Source organism: Salmo salar, chromosome ssa18 (genome assembly GCF_905237065.1).
Source record: "Salmo salar chromosome ssa18, Ssal_v3.1, whole genome shotgun sequence".
NCBI classification, from domain to species: domain Eukaryota; kingdom Metazoa; phylum Chordata; class Actinopteri; order Salmoniformes; family Salmonidae; genus Salmo; species Salmo salar.
In genome coordinates, this window is record NC_059459.1 from 15,543,071 (window position 1) to 15,566,088 (window position 23,018).

At 43.9% G+C, this 23,018-nt stretch overlaps 1 protein-coding gene across 1 annotated transcript in view; it reads left to right on the top strand.

Moving 5' to 3' along the window:
• The window catches only part of birc6 (baculoviral IAP repeat containing 6), a 162,780-nt gene that overhangs the window by 14,606 nt on the left and 125,156 nt on the right, over window positions 1-23,018 (top strand). Inside the window, 20 exon segments of the mRNA XM_014154510.2 lie at window positions 29-111; window positions 862-1,084; window positions 1,423-1,589; window positions 1,723-1,781; window positions 1,888-2,825; window positions 2,828-3,380; window positions 8,719-8,868; window positions 9,181-9,406; window positions 9,722-9,882; window positions 16,579-16,710; window positions 16,897-17,028; window positions 17,238-17,404; window positions 17,784-17,917; window positions 18,117-18,278; window positions 20,363-20,494; window positions 20,612-20,709; window positions 20,844-20,991; window positions 21,159-21,292; window positions 21,412-21,558; window positions 21,695-21,882. Of these exon segments, the coding sequence (XP_014009985.2) occupies window positions 29-111; window positions 862-1,084; window positions 1,423-1,589; window positions 1,723-1,781; window positions 1,888-2,825; window positions 2,828-3,380; window positions 8,719-8,868; window positions 9,181-9,406; window positions 9,722-9,882; window positions 16,579-16,710; window positions 16,897-17,028; window positions 17,238-17,404; window positions 17,784-17,917; window positions 18,117-18,278; window positions 20,363-20,494; window positions 20,612-20,709; window positions 20,844-20,991; window positions 21,159-21,292; window positions 21,412-21,558; window positions 21,695-21,882 (4,134 nt within the window).

Here is a 23,018-nt window from a genome sequence, read left to right on the forward strand (position 1 = left end):
TTGTGAAATTACTTTTCTCTCTCTGCAGCCTGCCTCCACCGGTGATGACAGGGCAATGTGTTTCACATGCAGTGTCTGCCTAGTGTGTTGGGAGCCCACAGATGAACCGTGGTGAGTCACTCATTAGTGCTGAGCGATTAACCAACATTTCGTTACTTTTTGGGATTATAAAAGAACTTAGTGACCGGCGTCGGTTCAATTACTTGAATTCATTCATTTCGGGGTTGTTTTTGTTGTCCTAACGAGTCGTTTCTCTGGAGAGAAATCCAATAATTCACAAGAGAAATGAACTGTTGAGCTATGTGAGATGCTGGCGTTGTAGTTTTCATTAAACAAATATTCAGCCTAGTTCAGCGCAGAAAGGTGGTAATTAACTACAGTCATCATAATCCATTGCACCATTTTATTTCAGTCTCGGACACGGGTCAGAGAGGAAGAGGCGAAGCGAGAGGTTACACTCTCAACAAAATCTGTCCAAAATAATCCCAATGCATTTCTATTGGTTTATTTTGGACCTAACCTTGTTGCCTGCCTTTGGGACAACTACTCCCATTCTTAGGGCGGAGGCATGAGCATCTAGTCATTATATACAGATCTCTGGACCGATACTTTTAAAAAGCTCTAAAATCATTGTATTGTCATTGTTTCATACTGCCTTTTTAATGTATTAAAAAAAAATCTCAAACCGTGACTACTTTTAAATCATCTAACTGAAATGGAACCAACCACAAAAACTACTAATCGCTCAGCACTCTCTCTCACACACACACACACACACACACACACACCACAGAACATTCAGATCACACATTCATTTACCTCTAAACAACATAATGACCATGACCTCCGCCTTCTCGTCAGGTCCGAGCACGAGCGACATTCCCCCAACTGTCCGTTTGTGAAGGGTGAGCACACCCAGAACGTGCCCCTGTCCGTCACGCTGGCCACCAGCCCCGCCCAGTTCCCCACCCCCGACGGCTCAGATAAGATCGCCTGCTACGGCTTCGGCAGCTGCCCCCACTTCCTGGCAGCCGCCACGAAGCGAGGCAAAATCTGCATCTGGGACGTGTCCAAGCTCATGAAGGTAAGGCTGCACGGCAATGGTGGGAAACATGATACAGTGATGACAACGTGAAGGTTTGATCTGGCCCTATGTGAACTGGTGAAGCCAATATTTCAAAGTAATGTCATTGGGTAAAGAAGTGGAGTTTTGCTGATGTCTCCCTCCATGCTATGCTTTTGGTGTCTGTGTGGGTGGTTGTCTGGGTGGCATGAGCGTGAGTCCTGGATGTCAGACTTTATTGACATACATAAAACTTATGAAGGCATGAATAAATAATACATGTATCTCTATGTGCCTGTTGTTATTTCTAATGTTTGATTTGACGATTCCTGATTTTTTTTTTTTTGCTTTCCCCTCAGGTGCACTTGAAATTTGAAATCAACCCCTACGACCCGGTGATCCTGCGACAGCTGATTCTGTCTGGGAGCGAGCAGGCCCTGGGGACCCAGGAGTCCAGGAGGCCCACCTTAGCCTGGCTAGAGGACTCCTCAAGCTGCTCAGACATACCAAAACTAGAGGGGGACAGGTACTACTGGACACACTTACTCTATGCACACCTAGTCAATGAAAGTTTAAATGGAGTTGTGTGTTAAGTGTATGTGTAAAAAAAGGAAATCTGTTAGGACCTCTTTTTTTTTCCTTTTTTGTCTCTCTGCCAGTGATGACCAGTTAGAGGACTCTGACAGTGAAGAGCATTCCAGATCAGAGTCAGTGACGGGTATGAAGCCACTCTTCAAATCTTCTTACTCTTTCGGTCCGTAGACTACTTTCTAGGTATCCATAAGATGGCTTATCGCATTTATTTGTGTCTTTCCTGTTCCCAGGCCACCCGTCCCAGAGGGAGAGCATGGAGGTGAGCCTGGGCGTGACAGCGCTCAGCGTCCTGCAGCAGCCAGAGAAGCTCCAGTGGGAGGTGGTGGCCAGCGTGTTGGAGGACACAGTCAAGGACCTGGAGGAGCTGGGTGCCAACCCTTCCCTGGCCCAGGCCAAGGCCGACAAGACCAAGGAGAAGCCCCCGGAGCATCACAACATTCCTTTCCCCTGCCTGCTGGCTGGAGGCCTGCTCAGTTACCTTGCTGCCCCACTCCCCTCCTCCCGCCGCTCCATGGACGGCCCCCTCAGGACTCAGGGCCCCGAGCCTCCCCATGTCGTGCCTGACCAGGGCCCCATGGAGATAGAGACCTGTAACCTCCCTCCCTTGGAGCTGGGCTCGCCCAACTCGGCCGCGCCCTCCGTGCGCAGGACTATGCCCGTGCTCTTGCTCTACAGCTTCAAGGAGTCGGAGGAGAAGTCGTCGGGCAAGGTGTTTGCCCAGATGAACAATCTGATGAGCAAGGGGCTGCACGAGGAGGGCTTCTCCGTTCCGCAGATCATCGAGATGGAGTTCGACACCCACGAGCAGCTGCTGCTCCAGGACCCGCCCATCACCTACATCCAGCAGTTTGCAGACGCTGCCGCCAACTTAGCCACCCTGGACGGGGACAAGTGGAGCTCGCTTGCGCCGCGGCCGGGAGCCCTGGTGCAGTGTCTGCGGCTGCCCAAGCAGCTGGAGGAGGAGAACCTCTACGTGGACTCCATCACGCCCTGCTCAGACGGCGTGCACCTGCTGGTGGGGCTACAGCCCTGCTCTGTGGAGTCTCTCAGTGCCATCAACCAGGTGGAGGTCCTCAACAACCTCAACCGCCTCCACTCAGCCCTCTGCAGCCGCCGCAAGGGAGAGCTCCAGCCTCTGCCCACACTGGCCAATGGACACGAAGCCCCCCCTCCGACTCGCCCCCTCAGACCCCACTCATCCTGCCCCCCCCTGACCAGCAGCAGCAACAGCCATCCAGGGCCCTGGGAGGCTGTGGGGGTGGAGGCTACCTGGCCCTCTTCAAGCTCAACTACTCCACCCGCATTGTCACTCTGGAGGAGGAGCCTGTCAAGGTGCAGCACATCAGAGACCCCCGGGACGCCGTCACCTCCCTCATCCTGCTTCCGCCAGACGTGCTGGACGGGAGGGAGGACGACAGCGAGGAGGCCCCGGAGGAGAAACCTGAGCGTGGGCTAAAAAATGGCTCTGGCTGCGGCCATGGGTCTGGGTGTGGGCCAGGGACTGGTACCAGCAGCACCAAGGTGAAGCAGGTGGACGTGGCCGGACTGGGCCACCTGGTGGTCACCACTCAGGCAGGGTACATCATGATCCTAGACCTTTCCACTTTGGAGGTCCTGGCCAAAGTGGAGCCGCCCAAGACGGATGGGACGGTGGATGAGATTGACCCTTTCGTCTCTGTCACCTACTGCTCCGGCACTGACCGCCTGTGCGCTTGCACTAAAGGTGAGGACTGACTCAAAGTCTAGGGCAGAAATGGAATTACTTAGATTCCCCAGGTTTTAATGGTGCAGATGTTGTACTGTCATTGTAATAATCTGCCAACGCCTGGATAAGTGATTACGATATATGATACAACAATGAAAAAAGATGACCTGCAACGCTATGTATGTATGTGTGTGTGTGTGGCTGACATGTGAGCGAGGCCTGGAGGGGGTAATGTGTTCTAGGGAGTCAGGTTTGTCTTTGAACATTTGTGTGGCCTGTTCCACCAGCTGTTTTATCGAAAGTAGAAAAATAAACAAGTGGGGGTTTTAAATAATTTCACTATTGGAGTAGTATCATGAATTTTTTTAGAATATCCGTATATTCTTAATAAATATTATTTTTATGTTTTTACTTGCGTTTTTAACCTGAGCACTGCTGCGCGCGGGAGAGAGGCTGGTGCGCTATTGCTGCAGCGGAGCCGGTGTGTGTGTGAGATTGAAGTCTGCAGACGGAGGAAGGTAGAGAGAGATGCAGTAGCCAAGGCAACTTGTCTACAGCCAAGACTAGCTAACTTGTAACTAACTTTGCGTTATGGTTTGCAAGTACTAGGGTAGTGAATTGATGTTAGCTTCAGCTGTAAGGTAGCAAGGAAGTTAGCCTACAAAGCTGGAAGCTACTGTTATGTTTTGCGAACAGTAATTAATAGTTTTAACATTTCTACATGGCGTGTTGCATTATTCAAGTATCTTAGCTACTGTGCAGCATGAGTGCGGAGCAAGCATGAATTTGGCCTGCAGGGGATTTTTAAAAAAATCTAATAATTTGGACATAAGACTGTAAAAACCCCAGCAAATCAGCTCCAAATGATTTTAATTTTGAAAATCTGTTCCAAAGTATTCCCAAGCATAATAGAGATGCAGTTGAAGTCGGAAGTTTACATACACCTTAGCCAAATGCATTTAAACTCAGTTTTTCACAGTTCCTGACATTTAATCCTAGTAAAAATTCCCTGTCTTAGGTCAGTTAGGATCACCACTTTATTTTAAGAAGGTGAAATATCACAATAATAGAAGAGAGAATGATTTATTTCAGCTTTTATTACTTTCATCACATTCCCAGTGGGTCAGAAGTTTACATACACTCAATTAGTATTTGGTAGCATTGCCTTTAAATTGTTTAACTTGGGTCAAACGTTCAAGCTTCCCACAATAAGTTGGGTGAATTTTGGCCCATTCCTTCTGACAGAGCTGGTGTAACTGAGTCAGGTTTGTAGGCCTCTTTGCTCGCACACACCTTTTCAGTTCTGCTCACACATTTTCTATAGGATTGAGGTCGGGGCTTTGTGATGGCCACTCCAATACCTTGACTTTGTTGTCCTTAAAGTATGCTTGGGGTCATTGTCTATTTGGAAGACCCATTTTTGACCAAGCTTTAACTTCCTGACTGATGTCTTGCTTATATCTATCTATCCTATCTATCTATCTATCTATCTATCTATCTATCTATCTATCTATCTATCTATCTATCTATCTCCGCATAATTTTCAATATATCCGCATAATTTTCAATATATCCACATAATTTTCCTGCCTTATGACGCCATCTATTTTGTGAAGTGCACCAGTCCCTCCTGCAGCAAGCACCCCCACAACATGATGCTGCCACCCCCGTGCTTCACGGTTGGGATGGTGTTCTTTGGGCTTGCAAGCCTCCCTTTTTCCTCCAAACATAAAGATGGTCATTATGGCCAAACAGTTCTATTTTTGTTTCATCAGACCAGAGGACATTTCTCCAAAAAGTACGATCTTTGTCCCCATGTGCAGTTGCAAACCGTAGTCTGGCTTTTTTATGGTGGTTTTGGAGCAGTGGCTTCTTCCTTGCTGAGCGGCCTTTCAGGTTATGTCGATATAGGACTCGTTTTACTGTGGATATAGATACTTTTGTACCTGTTTCCTCCAGCATCTTCACAAGGTCCTTTGCTGTTGTTCTGGGATTGATTTGCACTTTTCGCACCAAAGTACGTTCATCTCTAGGAGACAGAATGTCATCTCCTTCCTGAGCGGTATGACAGCTGCGTGGTCCTGTGGTGTTTATACTGGCATACTATTGTTTGTACAGATGAACGTGGTTCCTTCAGGCGTTTGGAAATTGCTCCCAAGGATGAACCAATATTTTTTCTGAGGTCTTGGCTAATTTCTTTTGATTTTCCCATGATGTCAAGCAAAGAGGCACTGAGTTTGAAGGTAGGCCTTGAAATACATCCACAGGTACACCTCCAATTGACTCAAATTATGTCAATTAGCCTATCAGAAGCTTCTAAAGCAATGATATTTTCTGGAATTTTCCAAGCTGTTTAAAGGCACAGTCAGCTTAGTGTATGTAAACTTCTGACCCACTGGAATTGTGATACAGTGAAATAATCTGTCTGTAAACAATTGTTGGAAAAATTACTTGTCATGCACAAAGTAGATGTCCTAACAAACTATAGTTTTGGCAAGTCGGTTAACAAGAAATTTGTGGAGAGGTTGAAAAACGGGATTTAATGACTACAACCTAAGTGTATGTAAACTTCCGACTTCACCTGTATGTTATTGTATACAAAAGTAAGCAAGGTTTGAAATTATGTTTTGGTTAAAAATATATCTGTTTGGGCTTCTTGTTGTCAATTTGCAGTGTACAGATTATTTTAGTTATGACCATCTGCTCAAGAAAAAAATTGGCCAGTGGCTGAATCTAGTTGATGATCCCTGGGCTAGAGCTAGAAAAGAGTGGAGCAGCCACTGTGCACTTGAGCTAGGGGATTTCAGCTGCACTTTCCATCAGTAGACCACGTGAGGCTTGTTTGACAGAAGTACTGAATGTAACAAATTCTAGTACAGAGACGTTTTTTCATGTTCTGGTATGGATAAAGTATAGACGTTTCGGTATACTGTGCGACACTTTATAGCCTACTCCTCATTCAGCATTTTTTTTTTTACTGCATTGCATTATTGAACTCTCACTCCACTTGCTACACACATTGAGTCACTTTGCCACTTGGTTTGGCTAACATAAACTACAAGCTACATGAAGGCTACCGGTCGTCACTAGTTACCAAATCAAATGTATTAGTCACATGCGCTGAATACAACAGGTGTAGACTTTACAGTGAAATGCTTACTTACGAGCCCATTCTTAACAGTGCAGAGTTAAAAAGCAAGACCATTATTGGCTAAATAATAAAGGAAATAGTGACAATAAAAATGAGGCTATATTCAAGGAGTACCAGTACAGAGTGAACGTGCAGTGGTACGAGGTAATGAGTCATTTAGTGTCATGGAAAGTATTCAGACCCCTTGACTGACTTCACATTTTGTTGTTACAGCCTGAATTCAAAATGGATAAAATATTTTTTTCCTCACTTATCTTTGCAAATCTATAAACAAATAAAAAAGATATCTAATTTAGATAATTATTCAATGACTCAATACTTTTCAGAAGCACCTTTGGCAGCAATTACAGCTGTGAGTCTTTCTGTGTAAGTCTCTAAGAGCTTTCCACACCTGGATTGTGTGACATTTGGCCATTTTTATTTTTTTAATAATTATTAAATAAATTCATCTTCTTTTTTTTTCAGAATTCTTCAAGCTCTGTCCAATTGGTTGTTGATCATTGCTAGACAACCATGTTCAGGTCTTGCCATAGATTTTCAAGCAGATTTAAGTCAACTGTAACTAGGCCACTCAGGAAAATTCATGGTAGATTTGGCCCTGTGTTTTAGGTTATTCTCCTGCTGAAACATGAATTCCTCTCCCAGTGTCTGGTGGAAAGCTGAGTGAACCAGGTTTTTCTCTCTGATTTTGACTGTGCTTAGCTCCATTTCATTTCTTTTTTATCCTGAAAAACTCCCCAGTCCTTAACTATTACAAAGGGCTGGGGAGGGGCGCCAGGTAGCCTAGTGTTTAGAGCGTTGTGCTAGTAACTGAAAGGTTGCTAGATCGAATGCCCGAGCTGACAAGGTAAAAATCTGTCATTCTGCACCTGATCAAGGCAGTTAACCCACTGTTCCTAGGCCGTCATTATAAATAAGAATTTGTTCTTAACTGACTTGCCTAGTTAAAATAATAAAAAAATAAAAAAATACCTATAACATGATGCATCACTATGCTTGGAAATATGGTGGTAATCAGTAATATTCTGGGGGCAAATCTAAGAACACTTTGTATTCAGGACAATTGCTTGTTGCCTTGTTGCAAACAGGATGCATGTTTTAGAATATTTTCTTATTCAGTACAGGCTTCCTTTTGACTCTGTAAATTAGGTTACTGTTGTGGCGCTGCTACTATATTGTTGATCCATCCTCAGTTTTCTCCTCTCACAGCCATTAAACTCTGTAGCTGTCCCTTCCTCTCTGGCAACTGAGTTAGGAAGGATGCCTGTATCTTTGTAGTGACTGGGTGTATTGAGACATCATCCAAAGTGTAATTAATAACTTCACCATGTTCAAAGGGATATTCAATGTCTGCTTTTCATTTTTTTTGCCATCTACCAATAGGTGCCCTTTGTGAGGCATTGGAAAACCTCCTTGGTCTTTGTGGTTGAATCTGTGTTTAAAATGCACTGTTCAACTAAGGGACCTCACAGTTATCTGTATATGTCGGGGACATAGATGAGGTAGTCATTCAAAAATCATGTTTGAACACTTATTCCACACAGTGAGTCCATGCAACTTATTATGTGACTTGCTAAGCACGTTTTTTTTTACTCTTTAATTTATTTAGGCTTGCCATGACAAAGGGGTTGAATATTTAATGACTCGACAAAGGGGTTGAATATTTAATGACTTAAGACATTGCAGCCTTTCATTTTTTATTAATTTGTAAAGAAAAGGAGGAAAAAATACATAATTCCACTTTGACTTTATGGGGTATTGTGTAGGCCAGTGAGAAATCTAAATGTAATCAATTGTAAATTCAGGCTTTAACAACAATGTGGATAAAGTAAAGGGTTGTGAATCATTTCTGAAGGCACTGTGTACCCTTGTAACAATGTCACATGGATATTTTAATTTAGAAAAAGCTTTTTCAATGTTAAAATAGGCTTAATTTTCTCACAAATTATATCCAAAAGTATTCTAATACCAAAGTCCGTTCGAATATTTGAAGAACCGTGCACATCCTAGTTGTTGTCATATGATAAAATATAAATACTTTCAAGCAGGGATGAGTGAATTTAAGGGAAAATCCATTTATTTTGTAGAGCACTTATTGAGTTAAAATGACAACAATGCAGAAATGTATTTATGAAGCCTTGTGGATCCATTTCACTTTAAGAATGTTAAGTCTGACTGCAGTCATCTTACCCCCACCCCCTTCTAGGTGGAGAACTTCATTTCCTTCAAATTGGAGGTGTGTGTGACGATATAGATGACAGCGACATTTTTGTCGATGGCCCCCTTTCTAAAGGGGCTGAACAGCTGTTGGAGGGGACGAAGCCCTCCTCCAACCCCTCGAGCCCAGGGATCACAGGTAGGAGACACAGACCTATTTACACTACACATCTCTGCTGCTTCTCCGCTCATTCAATAACTGTGCAGCCCTGTTGCCTCATTTCACCTTTGCTGACTATGAACACCTATGAAATGTATTTCATGGATCTTGGATAACTGACTAGTCATTGCTTATTGGGAACCCTCTTTCAAGTGAAATAATATGCTGATTGACAACATTATACTGTACAGACTGTGAAATAGCAACAATACATTTTCCGGTTTCATAAGTTCTTTACATCCCTGTGGCCTTTTTTTTTTTTACACTCTGCCAACCTCTTCTCCTGGTAAGGAGTTGACCTCCTGGTGGACCAAGCGTTGGCTGTGGAGAGTCTAACATCGCTGGTGGAGCTGACGCGCTTCGAAACACTGACGCCACGCTTCTCAGCCACAGTGCCGCCCTGCTGGGTGGAGGTGCAGCAGGAGCAGCAGCAGCGTCGCCACCCCCAGCACTTGCACCAGCAGCACCATGGGGACGCCGCCCAGCACACACGCACCTGGAAGCTGCAGAGTGACAGGTACGGACGGTTGGGTATGACTGGGTGGGTATGGGTGCGAGTAGAATCCTTATGGGTGTGTGTGTAGTCAGTGAGTCATTTCTCGTAAGTCTATCCACAAACGTCACCCTATTAATAAACAATCACAATGGCTGTACATTTGGAATATACACACACATTCTAAATTCCTCATTGAGGACCACACCTACATGTTCCTTTTTAACTTGTATGTTAACAATCTCACATGCTCCTATAAAAAGAAGCCTAGGATGTCTTGATTTTAGGAAGTTTTTGAGTAGGTGAATAATGCGGCCATGCTTTCTTTGTTGTTTGTAGCTCCAGCTGGGACGAGCATGTGTTTGAACTGGTCCTTCCCAAGGCCTGCATGGTGGGCCACGTGGACTTCAAGTTCGTCATGAATGCCAACATCATTAACATTCCTCAGATCCAGATCACCCTGCTGAAGAACAAGGCCCCAGGTCTGGGCAAGGTCAACGGTGAGGTCACTCACCGCTATCTCTATGTTGCCTTGGCAAATTTTTTAAATATAGTATCTTGAGCATAGACTATACAGGACTCCAGAGGAAGATTTTCACCTGGTGGCGCTAGTGCCACAAACCTTTTCAGTTTGTGGCACCAGCCCATGATTTGGTCTTACCCGAAAAAATATTTTTCACAGCGTCACACAATAGAAAAAATAGGAGTAATAATCTTATAAAGTCAGTCAAAGTGATCTATTAAGAAGTGTGTTAGACTACTGAGATGGTATTCAATTAAGAAGTTAATCCAGCGATTGTCATGAATTTTGGGTTGACAATTAGGCTATTTTTGTTATATTCCAAAATAGGGCTCCGAGGGCCCTATAAAATCAGTTTTATTCTTTGCCGGGGTTCTGTTTTTTTTATCCCAAATTCTGTTCAGTTTTGTTTTTCCAGGTTTCTGTTTTCCCTTGTTTTTTTCAGGTTTTTGCTCTCAATCACACTTCTTTAATAGAAAAACAAAAAAATGGTTGCTTGAAGTCCACAACAACGCTTAAAAAACACCAGGAGAGGTCTGGGAAAAATGTGAAGTAATTCCAGTGTGCACCTAGCAAGAAGCTGTTTAGCAGTTTTTTGTGGCGCACATGGGATGCCAATTTTCAAAACAAATACCTACTGGATTGATACAAATAATCATGATATCGTTCTGTAAGGCAAACATAGGCTACTTTGTAGTTAACATTTAATTGAGAAGGTTTTTGGTAAAGCCTTTCCATCTACCAGAATACTTTTCATTAGCATCATCGCTAACGGCTACGCAAAGCGCACCGCACATACAGACGGGGGATTTTCATACTCTTCAGAAAGTTGCAGGAAATACGAATCACTGATGCATTCTGTTCATGTCTTATGAAACATTTGGGCAAAAGTATGAATTTTCAATACGTTTAGTTAATTCCCTACTAACTTCAATACATTATTGAATATTGTTGAATTCAGTATTAATGTCTGGATTCCATGATTACCTCTGCATGCCTATTTTATAGGTCCCTAGACTCCAGAGTTTGTAGATTTGTTTTTGTTCAGTAGAGATGAATTTGCCTTCATCTTTATTTTCACTAGTATTACATATAGGGTAAAACCATTTGAATTCAATCTCTTTTTGACAGCAACCCTTTTGATTTAAACAACTTTCCATACGTTTGCCCAAAGAAGAAGTGGGACGATTTTTTATTTTTTTCTATTATTTTGTCTGTTTACATTTTTCTTTTAAAATTTTTGTTGTTTAAAACATTCACGAGATAAAGGTGCTCAAAGTTGACCCATTTTAAATATCCCACCCTACAATGAGACATCCATGGCTTCATCACTGGAAAAGATAAACAGATGAGTTTGATGTCATTTAAAAGTTTACAAACAAGGTTATCTATTTTATAATTTATTGAAAAGTTTAATGGTCATTTGAATTAAACCAGATCAAAGTATGATGACCCAAGTATTAAAAATGAATGTTGCTTCTACATTGGCATAGTTTGATCATAAAGTTACTAGTCCCCTCCCCATGTCACACACTTGTGTTCTGGAGTTGGGATTAGAAAGCTCGGTAGCTAATCTACTGATGCAAAAATGGAACTGTAGGGTGTTAGCAAATAACATGTATGAATAGTGTAAACTTTACATTTTAAAGATACTTAGATGTTTCCCCTTTCATCTGTCTGGTGTAGCTAGTTACTGGCTAGCTAGGTCTTCAGCTGGCATGGAACAAAAGGGGGGGTCGTTCAAAACTGGCGCATTTGTCATGTCAACACATCCGTCAGGGCTGCTGTGAAACGCATCACAAGAGGCTTGCCAAACGGGAGATGTATAAAACGCTTTTTGACATCATTGATACAAAGCAACTCAAACAATCAAATTGTATCACCTAAAATGCTTGATTTTACTGCTCACTGCATCAAAGTTTCTTGACATAGGCCTTTCAAAGAGCTGTCAGTCAAGGTGAGCTCATGATTATAAGCTCCCTGCCCACTCAAACTTCCTGGTAGTTAGCCATGAGTCATTTTTCTATCCCCCAAAAATATTATGGGTGATATGTTAGTCACTGAAAATGATATTTTACATGGGAATCAAAATGACTGTTAGGGACCCTTTTTATTAACACTTTGGAAAAGGTATATTATCTTAACTTGTTAACTCAGATTTTCATATTTGTATATGTTGTAGCTTAGACCCTACTTTACACCATCTGAGGTTTTTGTGTTGTGCCCACCATGTTGTTGAATACAGGGTGGGTGTCATTTCAATCAGAAATAGAATGGACCTATCCCCTTAGACTTGGGGTGTTAAACTGGGATCCTTAACATTAAGAAGGGGGAAAAAATGCTATATGCAGAAAGTAAACTTTACAGTCAAATCAAATGTTATTGGTCACATACAATGGGGCAAAAAAGTATTTCATCCCCTGCTGATTTTGTACTTTTTCCCACTTACAAAGAAATGATCAGTCTATAATTTTAATGGTAGGTTTATTTGAACAGTGAGAGACAGAATAACAACACAAAAATCCAAGAAAACGCATGTCAAAAATGTTATAAAATGATTTGCATTTTAATGAGGGAAATAAGTATTTGACCCCTCTGCAAAACATGACTTAGTACTTGGTGGCAAAACCCTTGTTGGCAATCACAGAGGTCAGACGTTTCTTGTAGTTGGCCACCAGGTTTGCACACATCTCAGGAGGGATTTTTGTCCCACTCCTCTTTGCAGATCTTCTCCAAGTCATTAAGTTTTCGAGGCTGACGTTTGGCCACTCCAGGACCTTAATGTGCTTCTTCTTGAGCCACTCCTTTGTTGCCTTGGCCGTGTGTTTTGGGTCATTGTCATGCTGGAATACCCATCCACGACCCATTTTCAATGCCCTGGCTGAGGGAAGGATGTTCTCACCCAAGATTTGACGGTACATGGCCCAGTCCCTTTGATGCGGTGAAGTTGTCCTGTCCCCTTAGCAGAAAAACACCCCCAAAGCATAATTTTTCCACCTCCATGTTTGACGGTGGAGATGGTGTTCTTGGGGTCATAGGCAGCATTCCTCCTCCTCCAAACACGGCGAGTTGAGTTGATGCCAAAGAGCTCCATTTTTGTCTTATCTGACCACAACACTTTCACCAGTTGTCCTCTGAATCATTCAGATGTTCATTGGCAAACTTCAGATGGGCATGTATATGTATTCTTGAGCAGGGGGACCTTGCGGGCGCTGCAGGATTTCAGTCTTTCACGGCGTAGTGTGTTACCAATTGTTTTCTTGGTGACTATGGTCCCAGCTGCCTTGAGATCATTGACAAGATCCTCCCGAGTAGTTCTGGGCTGATTCCTCACCATTCTCATGATCATTGCAACTCCACGAGGTGAGATCTTGCATGGAGCCCCAGGCCGAGGGATATTGACAGTTCTTTTGTGTTTCTTCCATTTGCGAATAATCGCACCAAATGTTGTCACCTTCTCACCAAGCTGCTTGGCAATTGTCTTGTAGCCCATTCCAGCCTTGTGTAGGTCTACAATCTTGTCCCTGACATCCTTGGAGAGCTCTTTGGTCTTGGCCATGGTGGAGAGTTTGGAATCTGATTGATTGCTTCTGTGGACAGGTGTCTTTTATACAGGTAACAAACTGAGATTAGGAGCACTCCCTTTAAGAGTGTGCTCCTAATCTCAGCTCGTTACCTGTATAAAAGACCCCTGGGAGCCAGAAATCTTTCTGATTGAGAGGGGGTCAAATACTTATTTCCCTCATTAAAATGCAAATCAATTCATAACATTTTTGACATGTGTTTTTCTGGATATCTTTGTTATTCTGTCTCACTGTTCAAATAAACCTACCATTAAAATTATAGACTGATCCTTTCTTTACCAGTGGGCAAACGTACAAAATCAGCAGGGGATCAAATAAGTTTTTTCCCTCACTGTATTTAGCAGATGTTATTGCGGGTGTAGCGAAATGCTAGTGGGTCAATTTCTGCAACAAGTAAGAGTGTTGAAGCGCAAAGCTCGACTTCTCTGTGTTGTTGCCCTGTCTACCACACTGCTAACTCGTGCAGACACTGTGTATGACTGGGTGAGAGCCAAGTGTTTAATCTCGCTCATCTCAATACCCTTGCCTATTCATTGATGATAGGCCATGCTTTACTGAAGTTACGAGATATGGCAAGCAAAGAAATTGCCAGATACAGCATTTTATTGGGAGATACAGCTTTTGATTGCCGCTAGATAGGCCTATAGTACGGTTCTGACTTCGTCTGCCTGGTGGCTAACCTGCCTATACTGTGCCCCTCCCTCTTTGTCCCTCGCTATAAAGGGAAAGGGGGATACCTAGTCAGTTGTACAACTGAATACCTTCAATTGAAGTGTGTCTTCCGCATTTAACCCAACCCCACTGAATCAGAGAGGTACACGTCTTTGGCGCCCGCGGAACAGTGGGTTAACTGCCTTGCTCAGGGGCAAAACAACAGATTTCTACCTTGTCAGCTCTGGGAATTGATTCAGCAACCTTTCGGTTACTGGCCCAATGCTCTAACCACTGGGCTACCGGTATTAAAGAGAGGTGGGTGTCAGCTTTCTGCATGTACACTACCGTTTAAAAGTTTAGGGTCACTTAGAAATGTCCTTGTTTTTGAAAGAAAAGCAATTTTTTTTGGTCCATTTAAAATAACATCAAATTGATCAGAAATAGAATGTAGACATTGTTAATGCTGTAAATGACTATTGTAGCTGGAAACTGCAATTGTTTTATGGAATATCTACATCGGCGTACAGAAGCCCATTATCAGCAACCATCACTCCTGTGTTCCAATGGCACGTTGTGTTAGCTAATCCAAGTTTAGGATTTTAAAAGGCTAATTGATCATTAGAAACCCTTTTGCAATTATGTTAGCACAGCTGAAAACTGTAGTTCTGATTAAAGAAGCAATAAAACTGGCCTTCTTTAGACTAGTTGAGTATCTGGAGCATCATCATTTGTGGCTTCGATTACATTCTCAAAATGGCCAGAAACAAAACTTTCTTCTGAAACTCGTCAGTCTGTTCTTGTTCTGAGAAATGAAGGCTATTTCATGTGAGAAATTGCTAAGAAACCGAAGATCTCGTACAGCGCTGTGTACTACTCCCTTCACAGAACAGCACGAACTGGCTCTAACCAGAATAGAAAGAGGAGTGGGAGGCCCCGTTGCACAATTGAGCATGAGGACAAGTACATTCGTGTCTAGATTGAGAAACAGATGCCTCACAAGTCCTCAACTGGCAGCTTCATTAAATAGTACCCGCAAAACACCAGTCTCAACGTCAACAGTGAAGAGGCGACTCCGGGATGCTGGCCTTCTAGGCAGAGTTCCTTTGTCCAGTGTCTGTTCTTTTGCCCATCTTAATCTTTTATTTCTATTGGCCAGTCTGAGATATGGCTTTTTCTTTGCAACTCTGCCAGCATCCCGGAGTCGCCTCTTCACTGTTGACGTTGAGACTGGTGTTTTGCTGGTACTATTTAATGAAGCTGCCAGTTGAGGACATTAAAGAGATAAAGATGCTCAAAGTTGACCAATTTTGCATACTCCACCATACTATAAGACATCCATTTCTTCCTCACTGGAAAAGATGAACAGTTGCGATTGATATCAGTTTAAATTTGGTAGGAACCAAATTGTTGGTCAGTGTTTTCCAGGGGACCCTAATTACATAAGAATAGATGTCACAGGGTAGCCTAGTGGTTAGAGAGTTGGACTAGTAACTGAAAGGTTGCAAGTTCGAATCCCCGAGCTGACAAGGTACAAATCTGTCGTTCTGCCCCTGAACAAGGCAGTTAACCCATTGAAAATAAGCATTTGTTCTTAACTGACTTGCCTAGTTAAATAAAGGTACTTTTTTTTTTTTTTAATACATGTATACAAAGATTTTAGAATATACTATAGACTCTCTTGATTCAGCATACTGTTGCACAAACAACATGCTGTATCGCACCCTGCCGTGATTGCGAGTACCATAGGGCGGCGCACAATTGGCCCAGCATCGTCCGGGTTTGGCCGGGGTAGGCCTTCATTGCAAATAAGAATTTATTCTTAACTGACTTGCCAAGTTAAATAAAAAATATGCTGATCTAGCATCCTGTATTAGTTAACTTTTGCTTTGCCCTAGCTCAGTGCACTAGCTAAATGGCATTTAGCTAGCAGAGCTAGCTAGTTGGCGAATAGGAAGCATTAGGAATTAGTGTTATTTTAGGCATGTTCCAGCTTCTTAAGACCAACTAGCTAGCGTTTTGCAGAGAGCAAGACACACAAATTAATAGTACAATACCGTAAACGTGGATTCATATTAAAAAGCAACTTGGATGCAGCGTCGATCTTGTTTTGAGCAGTCGGCACAGCGGCAGGCCAGGCACTTTTTATTGCGGGAATCATGAGGATAATGCACTTTGCTGTTTGACAGATTCATGGTTTTATTCTCCCCAAAATACGACGTTTTGATTGTGACCAGGTAGAATGTGCAGATCGCACCAGTGCGACAATAACGTTTTTAACTCGTCAAGTCAAGGGGTCGCAGCCTGGAGACCTGCAATGAAGAGACTGGCTGCCATAGATAACTAGCCTTTGTGCAGGGAAATATTGATTGTTTCATTTATGATCATGCTTAACAAATCTTACTGTCTCAATTAGATTTTTTCTTTCCTTTTCTCTCCAGAGACGGCAGTTGACAGACAGATCTCCTTCCCCCTGTCCCATGTCCTCCATGCCAATGGGGAGAGGAATGGACAGCCACTTTTGCACGACTTTACAGACGGCATCCAGTTCATGGACATCGAAGAGACATCAGGTAGAAAGCTGCATGGAAAGGCAACCAGGGTTGATAGACGCAGTCAGTGTTTGACACTTGATTATTGTGTGTTGGGTTGCCACATTGTAGATGATTAGTGTTACTAGTCATTCTGAGGGTGAAGCCGCAATCCGAGGGGTTCCTCAGCTTAGCAGAGGTTCCATAACATTGCTCTTCCTCTTCCAGGCTCCAGGCTGTGCACCTTCCTAGAAGACCATAAGGAGGATATCCTATGTGGTCCCGTGTGGTTGGCCAGTGGACTTGACCTCTCAGGCCATGCTGGGATGCTGAGCCTCACCAGCCCCAAGCTGGTCAAAGGTAGCAATATCTGAAAACTTTTACACTGAGTCACATTGAAGAAATCTTACCTTGGCCATTTTTGTCCCTCCAGTATGTCTCTATCCAACTTTTTCTTGGAGAGTGAAAGATGATCTGCATGCCGCTGCTCTATCTGAATCCTCCCCCCCTGGCAATGTACGTTAGATGTTTTCAGTGTGTTTTCTGCTGGTTTGTCCCCCTCCCTGCAGGCATGGCTGGGGGCAAGTACCGCTCGTTCCTGGTGCACATCAAGGCGGTGAGCGACAAGGGCATGGAGGAGAGCCCCATGCCGGTGGTGAGGATGCCCGCTGCCAAGCCTCAGAGCAGCAAGGGCCATTCCCTCTCCACCCTGCTGCAGAGGGCACAAGCCACGAAGGTACAGAGGGCAAAGCATTGGAAAACAAATGCAATTTTACGTCAGTTTATTTCAGTGGTTATTCTCTGCTGCACACACGAGGCACTTTTGACTGATTGTACAGTTGTGTAAATTGAGTACATGGATGGCCTTGATTGTAGCTTTCTCCTTTGTCTCCATCTGGTGGGAGAATAATGCTATTGCCAGATTCTCAGTGAGAAGTTGAAGGTGTCAAATTTCTTGGATGTGGCTTCCTCATACCAGCAACATCCCATTCTTGAAGGAGGACATTTTCTCTGTTAGTTTACAGCTCTACAATTTTAAAATCGCCCTCTTTGGACCTCTCTGATCTAACACTGTACTGTTTTCCGTGTTTAAAATGCCTCTCTCTCCCATTTAGGAAAAGGCCTCCACTTCCAAAGCAGATTCTCCTGCTCAGTCGAAGAAACCTGACAACCTCCGTGGCTGCGACCTGCTCCAGGAGGTGTCCGTCACAATCCGAAGGTTTAAGAAGACCTCCATACCCAAAGAAAGGTGTGGCCCTTAGTACCGTTGTTTCACGAAAAACACTGAACTATTGTAAAATCCCAACACCCTAATAAAATGCGTCATTTCCTTATCTTGCACAGTTTATTGAGAACTGACATGCCTCTTGTTACTTCAATACTCGTTATATCATAGTAGTAAAACATAACTAACTGAATTGTATGTATGTTGCTCCTGTCTTTTTCAGAGTCCAGCGCTGTGCCATGCTGCAGTTTCCAGATTTCCATGAGAAGCTGTTGAACGGGCTGTGTAAGGGGGCGGACGAGGGCCCTGGCACAGAGCACTCCCAGAGCCTCATCCTGGACTGCCTCTGCTGGCTGGCTGGAGTGTACTCCAACGGACCCTGCAGGTGGGCCTAAGAGGATGAATGTGGGAAGCGAGAAGGAGATGAGATATTCATAGGGATACGGAGATGCTCTATACATGCGGTAAAGAGATCAATGGAATTAGAACAAAACAATGGAAATGCCACTCGGGGGATAATCAAGACAGTCATCACAATTAGTCTACATTTAGGCTGTTTATATGTGTATTTTACACTGTAAGGGTACAAGTCGGAGTATAATGCTTGAATGGATGTCAACCCCAATCGTTCATGTCGTCACCAATCAACTGCATTACACTTATCAACTGCTTCAACTTCCACCACCGATTTTCTATGTGGCTAACTTAGGTACCTGTTGTATTTGGCGCATGTGACAAATACAATTTGATTATACGAATGGGAGTTCTAAACCCGAAAAGGACAACTTCTAAATATTATGCAGCGGGAAACAGCTAAATATATCCAAATCGGATTTTAATAACATTGTAGGCCTGTTAGAACATACAAACCATGTCGGATTTGACAAATATCCACATTTTTTGAACGCCCGCCAATGACGTTATCCTTGCACTATCCCCCATGGTCTGTGTTCCATTGTTACTTTACCGCATGTATATGTTTCTGAGATGAGATATTATTACTGTGCTGTTTTTGGTCACATGATGTATCAACATTTTCACTAGGGATGTGACACAGCCATTTTTTTATTGGTCCCCCCTCTCCCCCCAAAAAAACATAAAATTCCATGTGAATTCACAATGTAGCTGTTGCCAGCAACGGTTTATGTCCCTTTCAGATGGTTGCGTATTGCCCCTGCACTACCATTACTGTACCTCAATTCCACCTCGCAAAGTTCGCATTTCACCACCTTCACATTTAACTTCTCAAAGTATTGCCATACTGGACTTCGCTGCTGTCGCTTGCCTTTCTCTTCCGGTTTTCCAACTGTTAACAACGATGCTGTAGTGGTGGAGATTCGTCTCCAAAATAATTGATTCTTCAACTAACTTACTAAAAGTTGGTATTTTTGGAATGGAGGAGACTGATTAGTTGCAACCTTCTGAGAACACAAACACTTGCGTCTTTCATAGCGAGCTAGCTAGCTCGGGACCGGGAGAGAGGGGCACAGTATAGGCAGATCAGAACCGTGCACTAGACCTATCTATCGGTAATCAAAAGCTGTATCTCACGACTTCTTGGTTTGCAATGTCTCGCAACTTCTGTAAATTAGGGCCTATCATCAATGGTCAGGCTAGGATATATTCCACTGAACACACGCACTCGCATCATTAGCGAAGAGAAAGGGCAGGCGAGCCAGTAGCCTGCTGTAATTTCATATGAGACAAAAACACCCCCAACCACTCAGCAACGACAAGTACCCTGTGCTCGCAAGACTGGCTCGAAGACACCTCCGTATCCAGGCGACATTGGTCTCATGAATAAACTAGGATATTCTACAGGCAACAGCCCGAAGACTGAATACCCACTCATCATTAGCAAAGAGCAGGGGGAGAGCGAGGAGGGGCAGGCAGAACTGTGCGCATATGTCTTGGTAATCTGTATCTTGCAATATCTTGTATTGCATGCCTCTCCGCAAATTCACCAGAGTAGCCTAAAGTTTGCCTCTTCCCCTCTGGTTTTAAATTGCACAACTTTCCCAGGCCTTTTTAGCCTATTCTCTAGTTAGGCTATAACGGCAAAGAATATGTGTTGTGATAACTGTGATTTTAAATTTTGTGGGGGGGGGGACAAGGGATTTTTTCTTAACGTTAATGATCACAATTTTGTTTAAATGTTCACCCATAATGTTTATTAATTAATGTGTTTATTAATATTTTATTTTTATTTAACCACGCAATTCAGTGTAGAATAAAGTCTTATTTACAATGACTGCCTACAAAAACGCAAAAGGCCTCCTGCGGGGTTGGATCCGGAATTAAAAATACAAAATAAAATAAAAATATAGGACAGAACACACATCACGAGAAGAGACAACACTACATAAAGAGAGACCTAAGACGACAACACAGCATGGTAGCAACACAACATGGTACCAGCACAAAACAAGATACAAACGTTATAGGGCATGTTTGTTCTTTTCCTTCCAGCCTGAGAGAAGGAAAGGAGGCTCTGCTGATGAAAACAAGGAAACGGCTGACAGACATTGTACGGGTGTGTTTTTTTGAGGCTGGACGGAGTATAGCCCACAAATGCGCCCGCTTTCTTGCACTTTGTATTAGGTGAGTTGGGCTTTTCATGGATGTTGTGACCCATACTCTGTCATACTCCTTGTTGATGCTTGTGTGATGTAGTAGGTGTGCACATTTGTAACTTGTTTTTGTCTCTTATGTCATCAGTAATGGGAAAGGGGAGCCCAGTCAGCAGGGCTTTGGCATGAATCTCCTGAATGCTCTGCTGGACAATATGCCTTACTTGCCTGCAGCAGCAACAGGTGGTAAGTAGAAATAATGTTTTTCATGATAACACAATCGTGGGTAGAAGGCTTCTGCGTTGTCAGCAGCATTGTTATGGAAGTGCATGGTTTTGCTAGGCAGTGGCATGTGTTCGACGTCTCTCTTTCTCTCTCAGGGTCGGTGTTCTGGTACTTTGTGCTGCTGAACTATGTGAAGGATGAGGACCTGTCGGGCTGCAGCACTGCCTGTGCCTCTCTGCTCACTGCTGTCTCCCGGCAACTGCAGGACCGCCTCACGCCCCTGGAGGCTTTGCTACAGACCAGGTGGGCCTTTTCACCCTCTAGTGTCCTTACACCCCATTCAGGACCTAAAGAAACCAAAAATAACAGACTCTAATGTTGCGAGAAGACTACCATAAAAACGAGTTTTGTTTTGAACCCAGCTTGACTCTGTGTATTGTAATGCTCTGTACCGTGTGTCTCCTCCCCAGATACGGCCTGTACAGCTCCCCATTTGACCCAGTGCTTTTTGACCTGGAGGTCAGCGGCTCCTCCTGTAAGAATGCCTTCAACAGTAGCATCGGCGTCCAGTCAGACGAGATTGACCTTTCCGAAATTCTCTCAGGTCTGCACCACATTCCACCATATTGCTTACACCTATCCAATTCCTTCATCAATGGATTCATTTTGGTCTGGGCTGTACTCTGGTGTGTGTGACTTAACCTGTGTGTGTGTCTATTGCAGGGAACGGCAAGGTAAGCAGCTGTGCGGCGGCTGAGGGCAGCTTCACGGCCCTCACTGGGCTCCTGGAGGTGGAGCCGCTGCACTTTACCTGTATCTCTACCAGCGACGGCACCAGAGTGGAGAGGGACGACGCAAGCATGTTCACAGGTACCTACCTCAGCTGCTTCTTGTTACTTGTGTAAAGGTTTATCCAGACCCTTTGTGAAACGGAACATTAAACATCTTCACTGTTCCTACTCAGGGATTTTGATTTATACTCGTGACCTTTGCCCTCTTCTCCCAGTGAGCACATTCGGTGTGACCCCGGCGGTGGGTGGCCTGTCGGCAGGCACGGTGGGCGAGGCGTCCACGGCGCTGAGCTCGGCAGCCCAGGTGGCTCTGCAGTCGCTGTCCCACGCCATGGTGTCTGCAGAGCAGCAGCTGCAGGTGCTCCAGGAGAAACAACAGCAGCTGTTCAAACTACAGCAACAGGTCAGGGACTCTAGCACCCATACAGGCAAACTTACATACAGACATGTCCCTGCACACATATTCACAGACATGCATGTCATGTACTCAGACAGGTGCACATACAAGCGTCTTCTTATCCAAGCCGTAACTATATGCACAAATATCATGTGTCAAACTTCATGTACAGTGCATTTGGAAAGTATTCAGACCCCTTGACTTTTTCCACATTTTGTTACGTTACAGCCTTATTCTAAAATGGATTACTTTGTCCCCCCCCCTCCTCAATCTATACACAATACCCCAAAATAACAAATCAAAAACAGGTTTGTAGAAATGTTGTAAAAAGCAAAAATGGGATTTTACAAAAGTATTTAGACCCTTTACTCAGTACTTTGTTTAAGCACCTTTGGCAGCAATTACAGCCTCGAGTCTTCTTGGGTATGACGCAACAAACTTGGCAAACCTGTATTTGGGGACTTTCTCCCATTCTTCTCTGCAGATCCTCTCAAGCTCTCAGGTTGGATGAGGAGCGTCGCTTCACAGCTATTTTCAGGTCTCTCCAGAGATGTTTGATAGGGTTCAAGTCCAGGCTCTGGCTGGGCCACACAAGGCATTGAGACTTGTCCCGAAGCCACTCTTTTGTTATCCTGGCTGTGTGCTTAGGGTCATTGTCCTGTTGGAAGGTGAACCTTTGCCCCAGTCGGAGGTCCTGAGTGCTCTGGAGCAGGTTTTCATCAAGGATCTCTCTGTACTTTGCTCCATTCATCTTTCCCTTGATCCTGACAAGTCTCCCAGTCCCTGCCACTGAAAAACATCCCCACATCATGATGCTGCCACCACCATGCTTCAACGTAGGGATGATGGCAGGTTTCCTCCAGACGTGACGCTTGGCATTCAGGCCAAAGTGTTCAATCTTGGTTTCATCAAACCAGAGAATCTTGTTTCACGTGGTCTGAGAGTCCGTAAGGTGCTTTTTGGCAAACTCCAAGCGGACTGTCGTGCCTTATACTGAGGAGTGGCTTCCGTCTGGCCACTCTACTATAAAGGCCTTATTGGTGGAGTGCTACAGAGATGGTTGTCCTTCTGGAAGGTTCTCCCATCTCCACAGAGGAGCTCTGTCAGTGACCATTGGATTCTCGGTCCCCACTCTGACCAAG